This window comes from Haemorhous mexicanus, chromosome 11 (genome assembly GCF_027477595.1).
Source record: "Haemorhous mexicanus isolate bHaeMex1 chromosome 11, bHaeMex1.pri, whole genome shotgun sequence".
Lineage (NCBI taxonomy): Eukaryota > Metazoa > Chordata > Aves > Passeriformes > Fringillidae > Haemorhous > Haemorhous mexicanus.
In genome coordinates, this window is record NC_082351.1 from 12380475 (window position 1) to 12405512 (window position 25038).

The window sequence follows — 25038 nt, forward strand, 5'->3', positions numbered from 1 at the left end:
AACCAGCAAAAAAAAAAAACAAAACAAAAAAAACACCTCCTAAATTTTTCAAAGCTTAGTATTGCAGAAGAGGTCTCTCATCCACACCTTGCTTTTTTCCCCACAGTCTGTGGTAGCTGTTAATTCACATTTGCTTAAGCAATTAACCAGGATATAAATAATACATAGGATGTTATCAGGAAACTACATGCCAGTGTTATGGAGGCAGGCGCTTTTGGCCCTGGTGGGGAGGGCTTCCCTTCTGTGCTCTGCAGCCCCCTAAGGCCAATTAAGGTGCATCCTTGATGAGAATGCAGCCGCTGCTTGGCTGGATAAATAGTTGCTCTGATGCACAGAGGGGGGTGGCCAAAGCAAGTGAAAGAGGGGTTTAGTGTTCAAACAGCTGCAGTGAGCTCTGGAGTCTGAGCATTCCCCTCCTCCCCTCGCGTGGGCTGAGGCTGGAGCAGCGGGACCGAATGGATGGTGCTGGCACCAGTGGCAGCTTATGGGAGGCCTGTGGGTCAGAGACTCAGTAGTGTGTCCTTTGCCTTCTGCCTTAGTCCTGCAAAGGTCTTTTCTCCTGAAGGCATATAATTGGTGATAAACAAAGCCTTTTGGACTGTCACTAGTGTAGGAACCTGCTTTATCTTCCTGCTCCCCTTCCAGCCTCCTCTGGGAGCCCAGGGAGTGGCGTCTTCCGTGTTTCCTCTTTCAAGGCTGCTGTTTATTTTAACTGCAGTAACAAGTGCTAAACCAGTTGGCAGGAGGAATAAATGTTGCTGTGACACCTTGGGCAGAGATTTAATAAGTCCAAGTGCTGAGTTCTGCATTTTGGCCACAATAACCCCCTGCAATATTATAGGCTGGAGACGGTGTGGCTGGACAGTGCCCAGCCAGAAAAGAACCTGGGGGTACTGGTCAACAGCTGACTGAACATGAGCCAGCAGTGTGCCCTGGAGGCCAAGAAGGCCATCCTGGCCTGTGTCAGGATCAGTGTGGCCAGCAGGAGCAGGGAGGTCATTCTGCCCATGTACTTGGCAGCGGGCTGCACCTTGTTCTGGGTCCCTCAGTTTGGGAAGGACGTTGAGACATTTGAGCGTGTCCAGAGGAGGGCAGCAAGGCTGGTGAATGACTGAGGGAGCTGGGGGTGTTTAGCCTGGAGAAAATGAGACTCAGATGTGACCTTATCACTCTGTACAACTCCTGAAAGGTGGTTGTAGTCAGGTGGGGTTGGTCTCTTACTCCAGGCAGCACTGACAGAACCAGAGGACACAGTCTTAAGTGAGCCAAGGGAAAGATAGGCTGGATATTAGGAAAGTTTTTTACAGAAAGGGTGGTAAAGTACTGGAATAGTCTGCCCAGGGAGGTGGTGGAGTCCCTATCCCTGGATGTGTTTAAAAAAAGACTGAATGTGGCACTTGCTGCCATGGTTTAGTTGAGGTGTTAGGGCATGGGTTGGACTCTATGACCTTGAAGGTCTCTTCCAACCTAGTGATTCTGTGATTTGGAAAAGATGCTTCAAGTCACAAAACAAGAACAAAAGCCATCAAGAAAAAAGTGAGAAAAAAAAAATCATTCAGAGCCAATAGACTTTGGAGACCACCAGATTTCAACTGTCACATTCACAATTGTGAATTTGCTCCACAGGAAGGCAGCAAGAAAAGGAATAATTGGGCTTGGGATAAACTTGGCTTTGCAGTGGGATCTCAAAACCTCCCTGCAGCTGGCTAAATATTCAAGGCTGCTGCGTGGTCCTGAAGCTTTGCCTCTGATCTCCCTGTAGGGATCATTGGACTTTGGTGCTTGTAACAGTGACTTTCTTTCCCAAACATAAACTCTAGGAGTTTATTGTACTGTGGTCTCTCCTGCCATAACCTCTGGTGCAAAAGAACCTCAGCTGAAGGGCACAGTAACATGTTGGATGTTGTTTTTCAGGTGCTGGAGCAGGATGTGGTTCTCCAGTCCATTGACCGTGCCATTGAGGCTGTGCACAATGCAGCCATGAAGAATGGGGGGAAATACAACCTGGAGCAGAGAGATGTCCTCCAGTAAGTATGATGGGAGAGCTGGCAGATGGAGGGTGGTCACAGTTTCATTCTGTCCATGGGGGATGTTGGATGTTGTTGGTTTGATCCCCGGTGCTGGAAAGTGCTGCTGCACTCAGAGAACTTCCCAGTGTTTGAGCTGCTGCTGCTCCTCCTGACAACTGTGTCCAGCAAAGTAGAGCTTTGACCTTGCTCCTCTCTCTCTGTGCGTGCCAAGAAGAGGAGATTCTCAGCCACTCTGTAGGCTTGGAGGAGAAATCCAAAACCTTTCCAGCTGCATTTTCTCTGCTTTATCAGCCAGGAATTGTAGAGGCTTTTGGCATGTGGCGCAAGGTCTTTAATACGTTCTCAAATAATTGCTTATGAGGAGAATTTTTGTTTTTTCTGACACCTCAGACTCTGTGCTGAGGCATGCTGGTTTAATCTCGGTTGAACAGCAGTTCTAAAGTGCAGGCAATTTCTGAAACTTGCAATGCAATATGTGACTCTTCCCCGAGGAAGAGGCATTTTTCTCCAGTGAACTGATGAATAAATTATGGGTTTTTGCAAAGCCTCTTCCTTCCTCCCCCAGAAGTGCTTCCTTAGTTGTTAATGAAACTGGAGCTGGTGTTCAGAGTAATGTAGCCCATTCTGGTATATATAGCCCAAAAGCAATAAATCATTAAAAAATAATTTAAATGTTGCAGCATGGTCACTCCCTTGAGCTTTGCCCTTCCTGATGTCATCATTCTGTTTCAGAAAGCTGATCCATCACCGGAAGGAGACTGTGTCCCGTAAGAGCCACTCTCCCACCCCTCAGGGGACAGTTATGACTCAGTCCTCCAGTGACCACCACCTGGATGTGTCCCGGCAGCCCAACGGGGTGTGCCGGACAGGCTACGAGCGGCACCACAGCCTTCCCAACACCGAGTTCGAGGGGGAGGATGAAGGTCTCTACCAGGTAACAGGGGCTGGACACTTGCTGGTTCCTCCTTTGGTGCTGTGATGTTTCTTGTCCTGGTGAATAAAATGCCTTGGCAGGTGAAGTTACAAATCAGGTGTTTGTGCTGCTGACCTCGGATTACTGCAGTGTAAAGTGTTGGTGTCTAAAAAATCTGGAACAGTCTCTCTGCCATTTACACTTGTCATACTTTTTGGAATCCTTGAGGGTCCATGGCTTTATGGTAACGTGTGAAATCCACTCCATTCTGTGTGACTATCTCTTGGCAACTTTCTAAAAGAGTTGCAGGCTCCCTGGAGAATGCTTTGAGAAGCAATTTTGACATGAGCAGTAGAGCTCCCTCCAAGCACTCAGCACTGCTTCATTTCCCCCTTGTTTTGTCTGTACAAGATCCTTGGTCCTTAAGCATTTTATCTGCTGTGGCTGCCTATTTATACTACTCAAAACAAAAAGCCAAAAAACCCCCAAAGATCCTGCTTTGTCTGAAGGTTGCTTATCATGATGAATTAAAGGGAAATTGCAGGAAATACAATTTAAAGCAGATCTTTAAAGGCAGTTCCAAGGTTACAGTGTGGCGTCAGTGAGGCTTCAAAGTAGCAGCCCAGGATGAGGCTGTGGCTGTTGGGGATGAATGATGTGCCAGATTTCCCTGTGTCGGTATAGCTGGATTTTAGGGCTAAAGGCACCAAGCAAGGATGAAGATTTTATTCCTCCTACAGATGAACACATGCACTGTAATTTTTCTTCATCTCTCTGGACTGAGTGTTTGGAGGTATTGTGTTTATAAGGCACTGATCTGCTGTCACCCCTAGCAGATGAGGCTTGTTTTACACTTGAAGAACTGTGAGTTTGGGGAGATGAAAGGTAGCTCTGGCTCACTCTGGCTGAACACAGCAATTCCTACAAACCCCATTTTTCTCCTCAGCATTCATTTCTGTTATTTGGCAGTCAAACTAGCTCCATTCTCAAGCCTGTACATCACGGGCTAAGCAAATGGGGCACCTTACAGCCCATTCTCCATGCTGATTCCCTGTCTTTATCTGGTCTGTGGTTTGGTTGCTTGCCAAAAAGGAGGAAGATGAATTTCCTTGGCTGACAAAGAACTGTTTCTGTCTGGGTGGCACTGAGGCTGCAGTTGAAGAGCTTCCAGCTTAGCCCTGTGCTGAAAGGGCTCCTTGAGATTTTAACAGCTCAGTGAATTTCCTGAGTGCTTTGAAAATACAAAGTGGAGGAAGCAGCATTGCTTTCTTCCACTGGTTATGCAGTAGCCTAAGAGGAGACCTACTGAAATCTAAACTTTCTCACTAGCTCCAGAGGAGCAGGGGTCTTGGCATGTGCTTTTCATTGCTTGGGATTTTCAAGTGCATTTACTGTTTGCATCTGAAAACCTAAGCAAAATTTGAGGTTTCCTTTCAGTGGTTTTGCTCCCAGGACTGAACTGGCTGCAGTAGTTGGTGAGGGCATTTGTGCTTCAGCTCCTCCACAGTCAGCATAAGGTGGGAGGCTGGGGCTGCTGCCATACCAGCTGCCAAGGGTGGAGGTTGGGCTCTTGGAGTATTTTAGTCAGTCTGCTGCATTTGTGCATGCTCAGTGAGTTTGTGATGCTCATCTCCAGAAACCTCTGCTACAGACCAGTGTGTCTGGCTTGGCAGAGTTTGCCTGGAGGAGGTGGTGGGTGGAAGATTGTTAATTTGGTTTATTGTTTTATTATTTTGTTTGAAGGGTACTACTATAATAACACTGCTCCCAAGAGTCAGAGCGATGATGTTCTCTGCCTACTTGTCTGTGAAGGGAATGGGAGTGTTGTGGTAAAGTCAGCTCTTGTCTTTGAGCAGCACAGGGTGCACAGCCTGCTATCAGTCCTTGCAAAAGGGTAAAGTACAGGCAGCAGATGCGTAAAATCTGTGGATTTGAAGAAGTTCACAGTGCCCTAATAGAGGCCTGGGGAGAGTTTCAACACAAGTGCAGTTGCTTCTCTTTAAACCTTTGGTAAGATCCCTCATCTTTTCCCCTCTGGACCGGTGGGATCTGAACTTTAAGAACTCCTGCATGGTCACCTTGTGCATGGCAGCTGCACAGAGGAGGGGGGTTTCCCTTTGGGGGTTTTGGTGTTGTACATCCTCCTTTTGGCCCCAGGGAGTGGCTAGGATGTGGGGTGGAGGGAGGGGATGGCCATTGATTACACCCTACAGCTCTTGATCATGGGGCTTGGACAAGCACAGGGAAATTCCTGTGATGCTTCATGTTCTTCTCTCAGCTGCTTGTGCTGTGGTGTGTGGCTGTCTAAACTGGCAGGGGCTGAGCTAGCATTGTCTGTACATCCAATAAGCACGAGCCTGTAATAACTGTTAAACTTGTGTGGTAAATTTGGAAGCCGTGGAAATACTCCAGAATGACCCAACCCTCGCTATCTCCAAACAATGTCATGCATCTGCACTAAGCTCTGAGCCTGCCTGTCTGCTAAATCCCACTGCCCCAGTAATCGTGGCTGTGCCATGCCAAGCAGCTCCAACTCGTGCTGTCAGCTCCAGCACTCTGCAGACAGGGCTCTGCTTTTAGCACAGCTGAGCTTTCTGGATTTGGGGCCAGCCTGCCAGCCATGGCAATGCAGAGACCCCTCCTGATCTGCTTGACCTCTTTCAGCTGTGCAGTCTCTTTTTGGACCAACACAGATAATTTTTGAAGCTGTATGCAAGTATTGGGTAGCATTCCACCCAGAGAACAATGTGGGGTGGATTGACAAGAGCCGAGTGTGCAGGCAGCGAGTCTGCAGCAGTGCCTCGTGCTAATTCACTGGCTGAAGGCACTCATAAAGTGACTTTTTATATGGCATGCTATAAGGTTGGATGTATTTGGTGTTGGGTGGGAAAGGGACTAAGAGATCCTTTTTTAAAAGTCTTTGTGCAAACTGCTGTCTTCCCTTGTCTAGTGGATCTAGACACGGGCTGTGAGCACATTGTCAGCTTTTGCCGTAGAGCTGTGAATATTTGAGGTGGCTTTTGAAGGTGTTCTATTTATAGGAATATCTTTGCTCCCATTTCAGATTAAGTTTTTGCCCTTCCCGGTTCTGGGGGGAAAAATACATTTCTCCCTCTGTTTCTGCTGAGCTAATGTAAGATAGAGACCCTTCAGGGGCCTGTCTCAGATTTTCATTCTGGGGGGGCAGAGCTCTGTGCCCTCAGTGGTGTTTATATAGGTCTATTCAGCAATGACAGGGGACAGAAAAATTTCTCTTCCTGGGCTAAACAAACCTGCAAAATTTTCACTTGTGGTGGACTGAATGTCATTGTAGATTCCAAATGGTTGAAAGCCACGTTACCCAAGGCATCCAGACCATCACCTCCTTTCCCTTCCTGTGCTCCCCTAGGAGGTTTGGCCACAGACAGTGATTGCAATATCCCATAAAAGCAGAGGCACATTTGAGGCAGCAGGCTCTGAATCCCAGCAGTCCTGAGAGGTCCCAAGCAGAGTCTCCTGGCCCTGAGCTGCTGGGCTGTGGGGACTGGTGTATTGATGCAGTGTGCTCCCACCCAGCTTGGCTGCTGTGTTCAGTGGTGCTCTGCTGATCAGAGGTTAACCCTGAGGATGCTCTTCACTGGAGTAATTGTGGGTGAATGTGATATTGGTGATCATGGTGTTTAGATCTGACAGGAAAAGATGAGTGTAGGAGTGGGACTGGGGCTTGTACACTGCTGGTTTGGCAATCCTAGAAGAAGAGACTTGCACAAGAAACCCCAGATGTGGGGAGTTAATGCAACTCCGTGGCAAAGCTTTTCCCAGTGTGTCTTGCTATTGGTAGCATAGTATTGCACAGAGGGTCAAACCCTATTTTCTCCTTGCATGAGCAGAAATAGCTTTGAAAGCATGGAAGAGGCATTTACATGTTTCCAGTCCTTGGCTTTGTCTTTCTGCAAGAGTATTTGTAGCTGATGTAATGGATCTCTCCAGAAGAGTGTGTAAATACACACTCTGTTTGCAGCCTCTGTGGAGCTATTGAGAGTAATGTGGAGACATGGTAAGTGTGTGGGATTGCATTTGGAATAAAGGAGAAGTAAATGCTTGACAGGTCTACACGACATATGTGCCATGTGCTTCTGAACACAGCAATTAAACAAGGGCTGCTTTGCCTGTCACAGGGAGGGGATGAAGTCTCTTTGAGTCCTGCTTTGTTCTTCTAGGAGGCTGCCCATTAGCATCTGTCCTCCTGAGAAAACTGCTCCAAATGACAAGAGAGATGTAAGGACAAATCTACACATGCACGTGAGAAAGAAGTCTTCATAAAGAGAATATCTTTATTGTCAACCTCCTTTGATTGCTTTGCAATCTTTCCTTACAGATCCCACCACAGGCTCATCGTGCTGCTCCTGTCACCCCCCCACCTCCAGAGAAGCGCAAGAACACACAGATTGCTGCTCCCATTAAAAGTAAGGACAAGCTGCTCTCCAGGTCTTGGGCATGAAGGAAACACTGGGTGATGTAACAGCCATGAGGCCTGAATGCTTCTGCTTTGTGCTTAGATGAGCATCCTTATCCATTCCTTGAATTCTGATTATGGTTTATATCCTTACAAATACATCTGTAAAATGTATACAGCCTGATTCCTATAGGTTTTAATGCTAGTGGTCCTGAGCTGGTTACCAGTGCTCCTTCAAGCCTGTTCTGATTTGGGAGGGTCTGAGCAGCTTGTGGACGGGTGCCAGGTACAGCATCCCCCTGATCCTTCAGTGCCTGTGGCTCTCCAAGGAGCAACTCTCTGCCTGCTCATGTGGCTAGTCTGGCTAGTGCACTGAGTCAGTGGTTTAAGATCCTTTTTCTCCCACAGACACCATGGCTGTCTCCCAACAAGGCAGAGGGAGCGTTCCCTTGCAGTGTGTGATACTTTACCAGGGGAACTCACTGGCTTTTAATGCAGTCTCAACTCCCAATCTGTTGAGCACTTTCTTTGTACAGTGGTTGGATTTCCATGAACTCAGTGTCTGGTGCCTGCAAGGAGCAGTAATAATACCAGGGACACATCTGCCTATGTGCTGCCCACAGGCAGAGGAGCAACTAGTGAGAAACACTTGAGGGCAGGACCATGGGGTCAGGGCTGGAGCTTCTCCATCTTCAGCACATTTGGGTTGACAGAGTAGTGCTTATCCTTCTGTCTTGCTGCCAGCTTGCCCAAGTGCTCTGCTGTGCAGTGACAGTTGATGCCATTGGTGACACTCAGCCCATTTCAAGCCCACTCATGTCCCTTGTGTGGACCCGGGCAGAGCTATTGACTTGCAGGTAATTGAGAGAGGGGCTGGCACCAGCTTCCTTAATGGTGCTTAATGGTACTGAGCCATTTTTCACTGGAGTAGCGGGAGTTTGCAAAGGTCAGTTTCCTTCAACTCATTGTTTAATGAAGCATAGGGGGAGCTATGAGTCATGAATGATCCTCTGTGAGGAGGAGGAAAAAGGGGGATGTTGAACCTGTGTGGGTGTGAAGGGCACAGTTTTTCGGCCTAGGTGGTCTTTACTTTGGGAGGAGTGGTGGATGGACTGGTGGAGGACTCCAAGCACTGATGGAGCAGGAAGGGCAGCACAGGCATTTCACATTAGTCCCACTGCTCCTTCCTTTGGGCATGTGTGTGTGTAACTGCCTTCCATGGGAGCTGAGCTCCCTGTGGAGTACAGCTCCTTCTCTCCCAGCACTAACACCAGCTGCTCTGGGATGCTCATAGGCAGCTAACCCACTGTTTGTCCAAGTAATTGTTTTCATAGTCAAGGAAGAACTCGGATACATTTCTGCCTTCTAGAAACTAATGGATAAGATTAACCAAAACTATATATACAACCAGGTTAAAGGAAAGAAAAATCTTAATATCTCTTTGCTTGTTGTGGATTTTTTCCCTTGGAAGGTGGGACTCCTACTGTTACAGCTAGTCATAACTAGATGTGAGGGGAGAAATAGAGTAGAACAGATAGTGTGGAGGCTAGTGAAATCAGTGGGCGCCAGCAGGGCGGCTGGGCTCATGATCAAATGTTGGGAGAGTGCTGAAAGGGAGGGACTAAAGAGGTTGTCAGTCAAGTGTTTCCTCCACTGTCAGCACTAAGCGTGAGGTCTGTGCAAGAGGGAGGTGCAGGCTTGTGTGTGAAGCCTTCTGTGTCTTGCAATTCTGAGGCACCATCTTTCAAAAGTGAGGGCTTACATCCTTTACACAGAAAAAGCCTAAGCCAGGGGGAAAAGACTTTTCTGTCCCTTAGTTCTGTCCATCTCTCCCTCCCTTCCCCTGTGTAAAACACTAAGCCCTTTGAAGGGTATTCATCTCAGAAGAGTAGCTTTCCCCTTTCTAAAGAGGTGATTGTGTGGGAATGCTCCAGAGAGAACTGGTACAATTTTTGCTTTGAGATAAGTGAGGCAGGAAGAGGAGTTAAACTGCTCTGGTCGAATGCACAATGAGCCTTTTAATGGACTGTGCTGTAGCAATTTGGGTTTTTTCTCTTTTCCTTTGATGCTGTTGCTAAGGCATGTTTAATTGTCCCCTTTCAGATGCTGTTGAAATTATTCCTGGGTCAGCTTCTAGTGCCTCCTCTATAAGCACAACATCCCTGGATACCTTGTACACTGCTTCTTCTGTATCCGAGAGCGCTCTCCCCACAGCCACCTCCAGCCCTGCCAACACCCCACCCCCTGTCCCGAGCCGGAGCGTCCACACCACCATCACACGCAACCTGGACAGCGGCTCCGTCAGCCATTCCCGCTACGGGACTTCCCCAAAGGATACCAGCAAATCTCCCCAGTCCAAGAGGGCTGCCCCAGCTCCGCCAGCTGAAGGGGGGACCCAGAGGTCCCACAATGTGGATGGGGAGAAGACTTCTCAGGTAAAGAAAACTGCCCCGGCCCCCCCTGCAAGCCTGGATGCCTTCAGCAACCTCTGCCTGGAGGATAAGAAGGCAGCTGGGGTGGAGTCGCTGCCAGCAGAGCCCGGTGGCCTGGTGGCCTCCGTGCCCAAGACAATTGGTGCCGAACTGATCGAGCTGGTGCGCAGGAACACCCACCTCAGCTACGAGCTGTCCCGTGTGGCCATCGGCATCGTCATCGGCCACATCCAGACCTCTGTCCCTGCAACCAGCAGCATCATGGAGCAGATCCTCATCTCCGTGGTGGAGAGTAAGGTAATGTGTGTGAGGCTGGAGTGGGGACTGCTGGACACCGCCTCTGAGCATCAAGGATAAGGTGTCATGAACTCAATGAGCTCCTGATGTTTGGGATGAGAAAGGCAGTGAGATCCCAAATGAAAAGGTGCTAGATGGGGGTAAATATCCAGCCAGGGGAACCGGGGGTTTCAGGGGTTTAAGCCAGGTCATAGTACTGTTAGCAGAGAAGTGGAAAACAGGTGAGTTTATACCCCAGATGAGCTGCAGATGTACAACATAGCCTTGAGTTGGAGCATTATCTTGATCTTGTTCTAAATAAACCTTATGTCAAAATAATCCTATCTTTCTCCTTCTGCATCAGTCATTGAAATGGTGAAGTGCACCTGGGCAGACTCTGCTTTAGCTGGAGAGATAATAAATTTCAGCTCCCACTTGCTCAGTGCAGCCCTGAGGAGTGTGCATCATACAAACTTCTAAGATTGGAATTCCATTGCTAATAGCAAGATTATAATGAACTGTTCGGAGGCATTTGAATATGGAGGACTAATGACATTCAAATTTTACATCAAATCATAATCTGGTTGACTGTTTGTACTGAATAGAGGCCCCTATAAGCAATCATCAAGTCTCTGTGGCCATAACCCAGTGGTTAATTGCTTCCTTCTCCAATAACAATGCCCTGTCAATGTGTGATCTAGATTCAGCAAAAAAATTTAGCTGGTTCAAGGAAATGTTCTGGCTCTGTCTTGCATGCTGAGAAGTTCAGTTTTCTGTTATTTGCACCTTGTCCAAGATTTGAATATTATTTTTATCATTAATACCTGTACTCAGGATACAATAAGCTTAATTCCACAGAAGTTATTTAGTGCCACGTTTCTGCAGAGGGCATTTGAAAGCCTCAATTTCATGGCCATTGCTTCAGACCAGCCTGAAAAGGATGGGAAGAAGGTGATGCCGGTGCAGGGAGTAGTATGGATCTTCTGGTAACGGATATGATATCCGTCATCTAGGACAGCTGTGGGATTTTAAAATGACCAGTAATGTATGGAGACACAGAAGATTCTGTCCCATCTTATAATACTTCATCATACCTATCTTGAGCAGTACTGCTTTCAGAAGGAGAGCCTGGATGGGCTTGCACAGTGCTCAGGTGTAAATGTTGTAGATGTGGTGTGCATTTTTTCTCAGTGTCCCAGCCAGATGATATAGCTCTGCTGATAAGTGGGGGCCTGGTCCCAGGTGAGGTTGTTCACCTGGTGTAGAAGACTAGCTCTGACAGCTGGAGTGGTCACGTGTACTTGTGGGGTGGCTGCACTGCTGTAGCTTCACTAGTGTGGTTTAGTGGTACAAATTATTATTGTTGACTTTGTGTTGTTCATTATACCAAATCATTCCACAGTCTCAGGGGTTTCTGTGTAGAATTGTTGCTGAGTTGTCAGTTCTAGGTCAAGGAATTTTTTTCTTTAATTTGGAGCTTCTGAAATCCCTCTACTCCCCAGTCCATGCAAATACATGGCAACTCATCTCTTGCATATTTTTCAAGGTTTTTCTTCTACTCCCTAAAACAGAGTGAGATATCAGCTTTGATTTAAAGCTTTGGTCTGCTCATAGTAGATACCATACCTGCTTCAGCCTTTTGGATCATGTTCTTTAATTAGCTATATCCTTTCTATTCTTTTCCAGTCTTAATTTAAAGTCAGCTCACTGGTTTACTAAATCAATTCCACAATCCCTTACCTCTCTCCCATCCCCAGTGCCTTCTGAAGGTTGAATAGTACTTCCATCTTATTTACCTTGCTGTTCCTCCAGCGTGGAATCTGCACATGGTTTTTTTTAGAGAATAAAAGAGGCTGGGACAGCATCCTGCTTCTTTTTAGAGGTAATGTAAGACTAAGTTGGGGGAGCAGCAGAGACAAGGAGGGTGCTGAGGAGCTCACACCTCAGGAAAGATACTTCAGAGGTACCGTACTATTTGGGATCTGCAGGAGCAAACCTGCCAGGTTGGCTTCCCTGTGTCAGCATTTGGCCTGGCCAAGTCTGAAAACCTGCTACATGATTTTGGGGCTCATCTGGAGGGAAGGTGTTTGTACCCATGGGACTGGTGATCCACTGCACTTGCTGGTGGGGTATGGGGGGAGGGAGGCAGGAGAAGAGAAGAAATGGCCAGGACCGCAGCTGGGTTCGCATGGCAGATGTGGCCACCTCTGAGCAGTGTGGTTATGATAAAGTTCCCAAAATGGTTTTGAGCTGTTCAGGAAGAATGAAATCTCTCTAGCAGCTTGTTCTGCTGGGCTGGGGGCAGGGAACTATTTGAAGCAGCAAGATATTGCAAAGTGGTGTTGTTAGAAATACTGAAACCTCCTTCTGCTTATGGGCTCTCCAGCAGATTCCTGGAAATGGCCATATGATGATGCTGCACGTTGTAGTAGCTGCCAAGATGTTTAATAAGCAGAGACCTGATCCTGGTGATGGGAGGGCTGAGAATGGTGCTGAAAGTGCACTGAGACAGTGTGAGGTGTAGTTACATGGTCAGATGGAATAGCTTGTTAATGGATTGATCTCATCCAAGTCCATCCAAGCTTGATGCTCAGTGGAGTCATTAAGGGCTGCAGATGAAGGATTGGAGAAAGTAGATTAGTGGTAAGATGCTGAATAGAGGGATCATCAAAATGAATACTCATTAAAATGGTCATCCAAAAAGAGTCCCAGCAGTGGATTGAGGTAGGACTGGCCATGCAGTGCTCTGCTGAGGAGGATGTAAGGCACATAATGGAGAACCCTCACCAAAGCAGCTGGGACTCTTGAGGACTGGCAGGTAACACTGCAGTGCTGTAGGTCCTCCTAAAGATAAGCAGGGGGATGGCAGGATGAAGCAAGTCTCTTAATGTATTTGCTTCTGATAAATCACCATTCAAAGGGAAATTCTTATGCTTGTACTCAGCTCTGGAAAGCTGTTGTGCTCTTTTACAGCTGGCTACCTGCTTTTCTGCTAGGCTACCCATAGCTTCCCAGAATTTCAAGTGTGTACAGAGGCTTGTGTTAAACCTGCATGCTTCTTTCTTCATTATCTGCCTGACAAAAATTATGTAAGAAGCTGCAACAAGAAAACTTCTTTATTTTATAACTGAAGCATGGACTTGAAGTCCTAAATTAGTTCATACCCCAAAGCAAATCACTAACAAGTCTGTCTCTAATAAAGCAGGCAAGACATTACTGTTAAACATGCAGTGGTTTCCGCAGAGAGGGCTGGAGGGTGGGGATAGGCAGGAGGGGTGCAGCTCCTGCACTTGGCCATCCATGTGCAGGTGTTACACTGGCACAAGACATTGGCTCGTGTCTCTGTACAAAATCTATCTGCTCTGCTCCCAAAGTGAAGTCTGCCTAAAGGCTGGCTGCCCCTGCCTGCACAGCCAGCCTGTTGGAAGGAATAAGTCTTCTCTGAGGTTCCAGGAGATGTCCTGGCTGGTAAGTTATAAAGGCCTTTTCTCACTGAGTGATCATGACTTGTTGCTGCATGTGGTAAGACAGCCTCATCCAAAAATTTGTAGGAATTTGGTCTCAGTGAGTGGGTTTTCCCTGTTGTTTGAATTTCTCACCTTGGTTCTCTTCCACCTCACTGATCTCCTGCTGCTTGTTGTCACCGCTGCCAAACCCTTGTGTATATAATTTAAGCTCTTTCACAAATTAGTCCTTACCTCTCTTAATAGTGCCTGGACACCTCACCTGTGATCAGCTCAGTTCCATGTACTGAACCCCCCCTTCTTGCCTTGCTTTCAGGAAACCAAGTGATTCATGTGATATACTTAGGTCCTAGAGGCTTATCCTAAATCCCAGAGCACAGCGGCTGTTCAGGTGGGTTAAATGCACCCTCGCCACTCCTCTCTTTCTTGAAGGAGAGGAGGAGCAAAGGAAAGGCAACTGAAGAGTGAGACCTTCATGGCAAGGGTTGTGTGTGAGGCAGAAGTGGTGGAGTTGCAGTTGACAGCAGCTGGAGAATGGAATGTGTGCAGTAAGGTTTACTGGGTGGCTACACACTTCAGAGCTGTGGTGAACAGTGGAGCTCTGCTGTTTAGAATGAAGCAAAACCAAAGCAGCCCATGATGAATTGGTTCCTGTTCTTTGTGCAGAGGATCCAGGCCTAGAGCAGCTGGCATGAAGAGCACCATACAAGTGCCAAGAGCCAAGAATCCAAGGCAGATCTGTCCCTTTCAGGCTGGAGGAAATGAGCAGCAGAGGGAACTTCTCCTGCCTTGAGGCAGCTGTGCAGTGTGGTGGTCTGCTGTCCAGGACATGTCTGTTTCACTGGGGGTGCTCAGCTGCTGCCTGGCAGTAGTCCTGGCCCATACTGGGCTGGTTTGGTTTTTCCCATTCTCAGGATGATTTCCAGAATCTACAGAGGGTAGAGGCTCCAAAAGTATGAGATCTGAAATAACATGTGTCATAAACTTACTGGTTTTATACTGCCAGCTCTTGACTGAATGAGGTCAGCTGCCAGTTGGGAGACAAGATTGCAGGAAACAGGCACCCAAACAAGAGCCAGCTGTCAGGGCCCCACTAACCAGTGGTTTTGCTGTCGTGCAGAACCTGAGTGCGGGGCTGCCCTCGGGCCAGATCTGCCACGACGAGCAGCGGCTGGAGGTGATCTTTGCAGATCTGGCCAGGCACAAGGATGATGCTCAGCAGCGCAGCTGGGCGCTCTACGAGGATGAGAACGTCATCTGCTGCTACCTGGAGGAGCTGCTTCGCATCCTGGTGAGTAAATTCCTCTCTTTACAGGCAGACCAGAGCAGACAGAGCTGGTGAAGTTCCTTTTTTTGACCTCCTTCACCCCTGTGTTGCCACTGCATCTGCTGCTTTGCGTGCGCAGTTTCTTGTGCATCCTTTAGTGTCAGTAAGCCCTACCCTTCTCTGTGGGTTCTGCAGTGCTCTTGAGCTGCCTTTGCTCTCCATTCCACCTTACAGAGCTACTCTGAAAAGCATTACTGAGCTGTTCATGGTGGTTTTGGTATTTACCTATCACAAGAGAATATAAACCCTCACCTCCAAAAAACCCAGCCTGCCACAGAAAACCTGGAAGTCTCTGGTAGGGTTGTTGCACTCCTAAGCCCATTTAATTCATCTTCCACTGAAGATATCCTCAATTGCTGGGGTACCTGTGGGGTTAAGCTCATTAAATGCAAAGAACATTCTTTGGTTGCCTTGAAAGTGAGCTTTATAGCTGTTTTTGTGAAAAAGTATAAATCATCTCACACATCTCTGCATACAGGAGAGGAATATGCCCATGCTGAGCAGCAGTGGGATTACTGTCCCAGCACTCTCACTAGTATGTGCAAGGTTGTCTGTATCCAGGGATGATTTGGGAACTGCCCTCAGTGCAGTGACATGATCTGTGTTAGGGGTTCTGATGTGGGGTTTGCTCTGGCACTATTGTATAGTCCTCTCCAGTTCTGGAGAAAACAGGTACATTTTCTGTAATAGATGCCAGGGTCTTTGTCACTCTGCATACAGCCTGTGCTGCCTTGCTGTGGGCCTGCTGGGCAAGGCTGAGTGGAATTTTGTGCAACCATTTCCTCATAACTTAGGGGTGGGAGAAGATGTACTTCTCAGGATGGGAGCAGTGCTGCAGCTACTCTGTGTAACTGTGTGATGCTCTCAATCAGGTGCTTTTTGGGTCGTGTTTTAGATATTTTCAGCCTAAAACGTGCTCTGTGGCAGAGGCATTTCTCAAGAATCCACTTTGATGGTGAGGAGTGATGGTTCTTGACCTGTTTCTGTGCTCTGCTTTCAGTTTCTTTGTGAGATATTGGGGCTACTGAGATCTGAAAGCAAGTGGACTCCCTCAAGGTCCCTGCAGCAGGTACCTTCTGCTTTGATGTGTCACTGGGTTACCTGTCAATTCCTTCTTCCAGACAGATGCAGATCCAGAAGTGTGCAAGAAAATGTGCAAGAAGAATGAGTTTGAATCTGTCCTGTCCCTTGTGGCGTATTATCAGATGGTAAGGTGGCAAAATGCACCAAATGTCTTTTTAAGATTTCCCTGAAGATGCAAAAGAGCAGGGTTGGTACAATGAATGTATATAAGATGTTTCCCTTGGATAGGGCAGTTCTGTGGTCTCACTGAAACTGCAGCATATCCCTTTCAAGTGCTGGCTAATGTCAATGCTATGCATGAAAGTTGTGTGAAAGAGCAGAGGATGCTGCAGACTTTGAAGCAGTAGCTAGCACTTGGCAAGGGTAAAGCTTGCTGCTTTTACTGGCCCGTTGAGGGACAGCATTGGCATCACTGGTATCTAGGGGAAGGATTTCAGAGGATGCCTTAGGAGATCTGACAGGCTGTGATTGCTCTTCTTTTAATTGATGCACTCCTGTGAATTAATAAATAACTTTGGTTAGGAAAGTAGGTAATGAGTAGAAGCCTTGGGAGTGGGGAAGGAAATCAGTTTAGAGGAAGAAATAGAAGTTTTGCCTTAAACAACTATGTAGTGTTGCTTTGTCCCTCTCCTTCCTAGAAAGTTCTGTTGTAGGACTCTGTGGGAGTAGAAAACTTGTCCCTAAGTCCCAGATACAGCACATCAAGTCTTGTGGCATTTTGCTTTCATCTAGCACTTGTGTGTCTGAATGCAAATCTCAGCTTCAGGGGGCTGTAGCATAGCTGAGAACAGGAAGGCAGGCTGGGCAATCAGAGCCTGATGACTTTCACTGCCTGCTGTTCTCTGACCACAATTCCAAGGAAGCCTGACCAGGTAAGGAGCAGTTGGGTGTCCTGTCCTGGCTGCTGTCATGCCCAGTGCTAGGGCTTGGCTCTCTTGTGTTCTTGAAACCCTGGAGTTGTTGGCTGAGGGTGGAGTATGCAGGTTAACTCAGCATCAGAGCTCCTGCATCGAAGGTGCAGGCTGAGCATGATCTTTGCTGGAATCCTTGCATGTTCCAAAACTTTCTGAAGAGAGCTTGCAAATGTTACCTCGTCAGGAAACCTTAACCAGAGCAGTGTTCACAAAATTTTGGCATGCTCAGAGAATCCTGGCTACCCAGCACATTCAGTCTCTTTGCTGGGGACAGGTATGGGTTGTTGATGTGTTACCAGATTTAGTGGATGATGTGGGACATCTCAGATCTGAGCTCTTGCTGCCACATGCCCTCTGACCACATGTGCCAACAACCTGTAGCCAGCCCAATTGTGAACATTATTGTAAAGTGATTCCTGTACTGTTGCTAAAGGCTTTTAGAGCTTCTGGGTTCATGTCACCCTGGGAAGGTCTGTGGCTTCCCAACAACAGGAACATCTAGAAGCTCTGTCCAAGCCTCAGAGTGAGCCCTCCTCTAGGACATGGTTTGATGTAACAAATTGGTTTTGCAGGAACACAGGGTGCCATTGCGCCTGCTGCTGCTGAAGTGCTTTGGAGCCATGTGCAACCTGGATGCTGCCGTGATCTCAACGCTCGTGAATTCTGTGCTGCCCATGGAGCTGGCCCGGGACATGCAGACTCACACACAGGGTGAGCCAGAGCTGCTGTTCCCACAGCCCTGGGAATGTGTGCTCCCATTGCATGATTTGCAGCACAGCATGGCCCCCCGTTGCCCAGCTGCTCCACATGCCTGGGGGGAATGGTGTCTGGTTTTAAAGTTATTCAGGTTATTACCTCTGTAACTGGGGAATGCACAGGAAGGGATGTTTCAGTCCAATGGTGCCTGGCCCTCCAGCTCTTGAACATTCCATTAATGATCTGTGTCACTTCTTGTAGATGTCTTAAAACACATTTTGAGTTGTTCCAGTTTTGTTTCATAATGCTGACAAGAGACACTTGCAGATCTCAAGGAAGATCTGTGCAGTTTCTTAAAGAGTTTTTTCCAGTGTTCTATACCCAATTTTTGTGGTGTTTCATTGTGGTGAGTGAGATGTGTGCTGGTTAAAGGAAAGGGCCTTCTCTCCACCACTGTGCCAAGAGAGATGGCAGTGCTGTTGTTGGCATTGCAGTCTCGGTCCTTTGCAGGATAGTGCCATGGCCCAGGTTTTCCCAGCTCTTTGCTTTTCATACTCAGGCTTTGCCCTCATGTTCCTTCTACTTCACACTCTATTTGTTAGATGAACTGTCCCAGCTACTAACAGGAATGTCCTTCGTGCCCTCAGAGCTCCTGCTTAGCCCAGTGTCCTTTATTCTGGGCAGCCAGAAGCACATGCTCGGAAAAAGCCTAAGAGTAAGGTGAGCATGTAGTAATACTCCCCTGGAGGTACCTTCCAGCTCCCCACACATGCCTGGTCTTGGACACTCATAGCTTTGCTCCCCATTTTGAAGCCAACCTGTAGGCTACCAGTGCTGGCAGTGGCATATTTCTCTTAGAAGGACATTGAAAATCCATTGTCTTGTGTAATTGTGGCCCACAATTAGAGTAGCTGTTGAGTGACCACGTGGATCAAATTAGAAGAGCCTGGTGTTTGCAGCCTTGCTGCCCTGGTTGCAGTCAGTTTGTTGTGTCATGGAGCTGTGGAGGGATATAATTTGGTGATGAGACTGTGTAGGGGTTGACAGGTCTGCAGAGAACAGGGACTGTCCCATCCATTTTATGTGAGCTGAGTAAATGACCTAGATGACCACTTTGAACCTGCATAAGAGACATTCCTGTCCCCAGCATCCCACCTGAGACTGCCAACCTGACTCTGCTGGGCAGCATTAACAGGGCTCATCTTGTGTCTGGAAGGGGCTGTGGGAGATGAAAATCAATCCTGTGGCAGAAGGCTTTGCAGTTGTCTCTGCCTAGATGCTTGGAAGTGCAGGCATGTCAGAGGTGAGGAGGGTGGCATTTCAGGGCAGGGGGAGAGCTGGTGCTGTGCGACTGCAAGTATTACTCCTTTGCTGGCTGTGCTTCCTCTTTTGTTACTGCTGCTTATAAATTCTGTGCTGTGAGCTTACCACACTCTTGGTGTTTAAGCTGGTTAGGCCTGAGAAGCATCTTCTCCAGGCTGAGGTTTTACTGCCCAAGAAGCAAATGCTGCTTGGCTATGGGACTGTGACTGTGTTCCTGCAGCAGCATTTCTTCTGATTTTGTGCTGCCAAAAATAAACTTTATTGTGCCTCCATCATTCATTCACAAAGACTGTCTCCAAGTGAGCATTCTGTGCACCTTCCCAAACAGGGTTCTGTCTCCTGCCCTGTTCCTGAGCTGTCTTTGTGCAGGCAGAGTGGGCTGGTCACCCTTCTTACTCCTTGCCTGGTTGCAGTGATGCTGTGTTTTGCCTGGGGCTGTGTCATCCCAGACAGCACAGCTGATTCAGCCTCTTGGTGGGTATGGAGCTTTGAGCTATGTGACTTCTGCACACCTCTGCTGATCTCCAGGTAGTTCTTAGGCTGGAGCAGGCTGGCTCTAGCGAGCCCTAGCTCTGCTTTGGGGTCATAAAAGTAGGGCAGTGGAAGTGGGTGAGAAGTGGCTCTGCTGTGTCCTCTGAGCTGCCAGCCTGCAGCTCTGCAGCATCTCCCTTTCCCTAGCATCATCTCAAGGTGAGGGATTTTCCCTCCTTGCTGTAAGGTGGTGCAAAGCTTGGAGGGTGAAAAGCTGCTTCTCCTTTGCTGACAGACCACTGTGTGGATACAGGACCTCACAAATCAGTGTCCTTATCCTGTGCTGCTTTCCTTGGGCTAAGCTTTATGGTAGACACTTGTGCAATGGCATCTGTGCATCATCCAGTCCTCTCAGCCTTCACAGTGGGGCAGCAGGGGGGTAACCATCCTTGGCCCAAATGTGTCTGTCCTTCAGAGGTGTTTCAGGGCATTAGTAGTTCCCTCCTGCCATTCTGGTGCTTTACTGCTTCATGTGCTGCCAGCAAATGGCAAGCTTGTGTGAAAACATGACCTTGAATCCTAGAATGACTTGAGCTTATTTTGGTGCTAAAAACTGGGGAATAGCAGCTGATCCGTGACATGCTGTGGAATAGCTAATCCCTCCTGTGGCTGACTGCAGCCAGAGCAGTCAGTGCCAACACACAACTGGGGAGTTGGAACTGGCTGCAGCAGCTCTGTGGGATCCCTCCTGGCTTATTATTGAAGAGCAGCTGGGGCAGAAGCTCTGTCTATGTATGCTGGGTGCCTTTGGTGAGAAGGGCTTTGCCCTGGGACTGATGCAGGCATGTTGGCTGCTGGCCAGTTCTTCTGCAGCTGTTTGGGTCTTTCTGCTTCTGGACAGCTCCTTCCCTCTGCTGCAGCTGGCCTGCACATCTTTCCATGTTAGAACACCTTATAATAAGCCACAGCAAGACAGAATTAGCCAGAACAATTCCAAAGAAAACAGACAGGGATAATCCAATCTATAATCATGACTTTCTCCCCTGCTGCAGCACAGTTTACATGCAAGTCAGCTGTCAGGCTCTTCTCCCCTCAGTCACAGACAATTGTGTCTGCTTCCAGAGCCCACATTTCACACTGCTGTGTTTAGAAAGTGGAAGCAAGGTTTTCAAAGGCCTCTGAGAAATGCTTTTCATACATGATTGCAGTTTCTCACCACTATCTCAGTAGTTTTCAGCAATGCAGGCTGGTAAGCAAGCAGCTGTATCTCTCCTACCTGTCACGGCTACTTCAGTGATGCTTTTCAGTCTGTTGTCAGCAGTCCCTCTGCTTCAGGAGAGCTGCATTGATACTGCTTAATTTCTGACAGCCACTGGCACTGCTCTGTAAGGTAAAAACCAAAAGCTGTGTTTTGACTGACAGTTACTCTGTTCTTCAGCATGGTGAGTCTTGGAGTCTTGTCCTGCTGCAGCTGGGACACGCCCAAAAACTTGTAGAGCCTATGCAGTGTGAGTGTCCTGGGTTCATCTGGATTTCCCCCAAGTTCTGGTTTCTGGCTGGTTTCAGCATTCTTTGATTTGTCATCTTTAGGGAAATACAAGAAGATTTGCCTCCTAGTCATGTAGACTACTGTCAGCCAAGATGAATGGACATCAGTTAATGGCAGATGGACCAAGGAGGTATAAAAGTAGTCTCTTCTCTCCCATCTCTAGTCTGTTCCTCCATATTTGCTACTGCCATGTGTATCACTGGCTTCTGGCTCTCACTTTATTTCATTGCTCCTGATGTGACAAGGGAAAATGTTTTGTTGACAAAATAAAGCCTTTCTAGGAACATGAAAGCAGCAGCTCCCTGTGTCTACCTACTGGAGTGTCCTTCCTCTGAGACCCAGCTCCTGTAGCCATGGAGGGAAGAATGAAGAAATCATGTGGTGAACAGTTTGTCAGATCTCTTTTCTGCTACAGTCTGCTTTGGCATCACTGTCACCTTATAGCTGAGAACTTCTTATATAAGAAGTATGAATTATATTTAAGTCATTAAATATATCCTCCCTCTCTGTTTACAGAGAGTAAACAGCAGTTTTCAGCCTTCCTTTGCTGCCACATGGTCTACAAACTCTTAATCTTGTTCATACTGTAGTATCTGGTTAAGCTGCAAATGATCTATTTTTACTCAGAGTACTTGCTGATGGAAAACTGAAGCATCGTGTGGAAGTGTGACAGTGTGAGTGTGCTTTGAGTGGAGAGGCTTTGCTGACAGGGCTGACTTCCCAGGGGCATGGGGCTGGAATGACTCCATGGCATTTTTCCCCCATGCTGACCGTAAACCTGAGAGCTGCCAAATGTGGCAAGTGCTTTGGCCAAGTCCAGGAGTAAGTGGTGACATTGAAGGCATCAGCCTGTGCAGTCAAAGCCAAACTGCAGGGTGCAGATGTTTAGAGATGGGTTGCTTTGTGCATGGAAAAGTGAAATATCTTAAAGAGTTTGGAGGGGGCACTGAAACTGGTGTGTATTGTGCAGGGCAGCAGTATGGCCAGGAAAAGCATCATAGATTGAAGGAGCCTTTTCCTCCTCTGATGAAAAGTAGTTTTGGTCAGTTTTTCATAATTACACCTTCAGTTTCCTTGTGCCCCAGGGCTCTTTCTGGCAGATGTAGCTGTACTTTATTTAGCCAGTACATGTGTTAACCTAAAAAATACTCATTTTCCTATTGCCTTCAGACTTGCTGAACTGGACAGAGGCTACATTTGATGAGGACACAGATCCTATTTGGTGACTTTTTTGTTGTTGTTGTTGTTCTGCAAATATCTATTGAGAGGTATCCATTAATTAAAATTCAGGAAAGACACTGGCAGGGGTTCTTTGGAGCATTCACATATAGCTGCTGCCAGCGAAAATTGTGTTGGACTAGCAGGCTGTGGGATGTATCAGTGCTGGAGATGTGTGGCCTGGGAGGTGGGCAGATGCACAGCCTGAGCAGTGATCTGCTCTCCCCAGGGACCTTTTATACCTTCAGGCAGAGCTGAGGTAGCAAAAGTAGAGCAGTGCAGAGATGGTAACAAGCAGCATGGCTGTCTGGGGGTGGTGTTGGTTGGAACAGGCAGTATTTTGAGCTGGCCAGATGGATGCTTTTTCTGGGTTCAATAATTACATAACTATGGGATGTGTCCTGGGACTGTGCAGAGGAGGTTTTTAATTATTCAGATCAAGTTTGCCCAGATCCTCTGAAGTAGAGGGGAGAAAAATAGAGGACTCTTGTTATGATTATTTTTAAATTGCTTTGGAAACACACGGCACAGAAGGCGTGTGCTGTGCTAAAATGGGGAAAAACACCCTTACTGCTCAGTCAGTACAGGAATGAGGAGAGTTAAATGCCTGTATGAAATGTGCAACTTCCCAGCTGGAGCTGGGAAAAGGTTTAATATCCTCAGAAGAGCTAATGACAGCACCTTTGCCTTGCAGATCACCAAAAGATGTGTTACTCTGCACTGGTGCTGGCCATGATGTTCTCCATGGGGGAGCCCCTGCCATATCACCACTATGGTAAGAGTGGGTTGTGCTCATAGCAGAGCTGGTGATGGGATATCTGGGGCATGCTGGCAGACATGGGGAAGGGACTTCTCCTGATGGTCGAGCCCAGGGACAGCTCAGTGGAAGGCCCAGCAAGAGCAGGGTCTGTTCTTTGTCAATAGAGCCTGGCAGCTGAGGCACAGGGCTAAGATGCCAGATTTCCAAAGAGCAGCACAAATCTGGGTCAGAGCAGTGGAGGACTGAATGCCATGCTGCAGGCAACATGGATTTGCCCATCCCCGTGACTAAGTGGCATTATTTTTTTTACCTCTGGCCTCTGTGAAAGCACACACCTCTTACTTGCTTTGGAGACTGTCTGCTGATGAGGCTGAGTTCCCAGATCCCTACACAAACACCCACTAAGGCTGTCAGCTGCATAATGTGGCCTCTTTCTGGTCTCTCTTCTAGTAGGATAGTGCAGCTCTCTGTAATTCAGGCTCTTAGGGAAAGTGGAGATGATTAAGGGTATTGTGGTCAATTACAAAGTGCAAATATTCTCCCTGTTTTATCCTCTGTCCTTTCATTTCAGCCAGAAAGCCCTGCCCACTTCTTTCCACGGCTGTTTTGTATTTGGGAAATTCTGAGCTTAATTTTCCTAGAAATGCAGTAGAGATTTTTATAAATATCTTGTCAGCAGCTTTACCTTAACCCTGGGTAAACCTGTACAAGATTTAAAGTGGTGCAGTAGAGACTGGAATGAGCCTCTACACCTCCTATTTATCTCTCCTTGTGTAACCCTGGCAGTTATTTCTTGCAGGTGGACTTATTTGCATGAGCTCCTGAGCTTTCCTAATAGCTGAATTGAAAACTGGGTTATTACTAATGATCTAGGTTATTAGGGTTTTTTAAAAGAGATTTACTGAACCAGTGGTCAAGAATGCCAATCTCTTCCTACCTTGAAGCCTTCATTGGTGGCATTGTTTCTGCAACAGCTAGAGCAGGATTTGGTGTTTTGTTTACTCAAAAAAAAATTTCCATTTGGGGTACCAAATTTCAGCAACTCCCTGCACTGTGTCTCCCACAAAGATGCTTCAGTGGTCTGTCTAGTCCACTTGAAGAGCCCTTCATTCCCCAGAGGCTGACACTAATGGTTTTTAAGCTTAAAAGATCAGAGAAGTGGCTTGGGTGGTCCCTTGTTGCTTGGTTTATTTTGCACTGTGCTGTTAATGCCCCTTTCTCCTTGTGCAGAACATCTCAACTCTCAGTTTGTGCAGTTCCTGCTGGATGTGATTGAGGACGGGCTGCCCTCGGACACCACTGACCAGCTGCCTGACTTATTTGTCAACGTCCTTCTGGCCTTCAATCTCCACATTCCAGGTTGAACTGGTGCTGCTCTGCCTTGGCAGGATTTCAGTGGTCTAGAGTGAGAGTGTGAAAAATGGGGAGAGAGAATCTTACTGGGTCTTGATGGTGCTGTAACCACCAACCAGCTCTCCTAGTCTCTGGCACTACACTGTGTTTAAATGTAGTGCAAAACCCTAGAGGAAAAAATGGTGTGAGAGCCCCTGCCCAGCAGCTCTGGGCAGCTCAGTGGATTTGTCACTGGGCTTCCACGGTGCCCAGTCAAAAGAGTTGTTGGGGTGTACTTGCAGAGCATGGGTGGAGTTAATTTATAGGCATGGGTGACCTGGGAGAGAAGATGCTTCAGTGGGCATTTCTCAATACCAACTCACAGCAAAAGTCCTCTGCCTTCTGTGGGTCTTGGAAAAGCTTCTGCTTCCCTATCCACACTGCCTGAAGCTCATTCAGTGCCAAGTTGTTGAGGCCAGGTCCTTCAGCATTGGCCTGAGATGTGCTCTCCCCTCTTTGCCCTTGTTCCCTCTCCTCCCTGCCCTCCTGAGCTCCATGAGGACAGACAGCAGATCAGGAGCTTAGGGAAGAGCATCTTCCTTCTCTCTGCCTGCACATTTTGAAGCCTCTTGGAAGATTGGAGTGTAGTTCCAGGTCCTGCTAAGAGAGGCCATTCCTTAACCCAGTCTCCTGCTGCTCCAATTGTCTTTAGTTAATTATTTACCCTTGGTCTACTTCATGACATTATCCTTGAATTTTTGGAGAGAGGGAAGGATAAAGCAGCAATGATATGTCTAGTAATTTACCTGTTATTT

At 47.5% G+C, this 25038-nt stretch overlaps 1 protein-coding gene across 3 annotated transcripts in view; it reads left to right on the forward strand.

Moving 5' to 3' along the window:
• NCKIPSD (NCK interacting protein with SH3 domain) overlaps positions 1-25038 on the forward strand; it is a 54745-nt gene that overhangs the window by 24609 nt on the left and 5098 nt on the right. For all 3 annotated transcript variants that reach the window (XM_059856490.1, XM_059856489.1, XM_059856491.1), the window contains exons 2-10: positions 1915-2027; positions 2763-2964; positions 7301-7388; positions 9482-10107; positions 14671-14841; positions 15999-16085; positions 17447-17585; positions 22826-22906; positions 24122-24250. In XM_059856490.1, the coding sequence (XP_059712473.1) occupies positions 1915-2027; positions 2763-2964; positions 7301-7388; positions 9482-10107; positions 14671-14841; positions 15999-16085; positions 17447-17585; positions 22826-22906; positions 24122-24250 (1636 nt within the window). The remainder of the gene's footprint in view (positions 1-1914; positions 2028-2762; positions 2965-7300; positions 7389-9481; positions 10108-14670; positions 14842-15998; positions 16086-17446; positions 17586-22825; positions 22907-24121; positions 24251-25038) is intronic.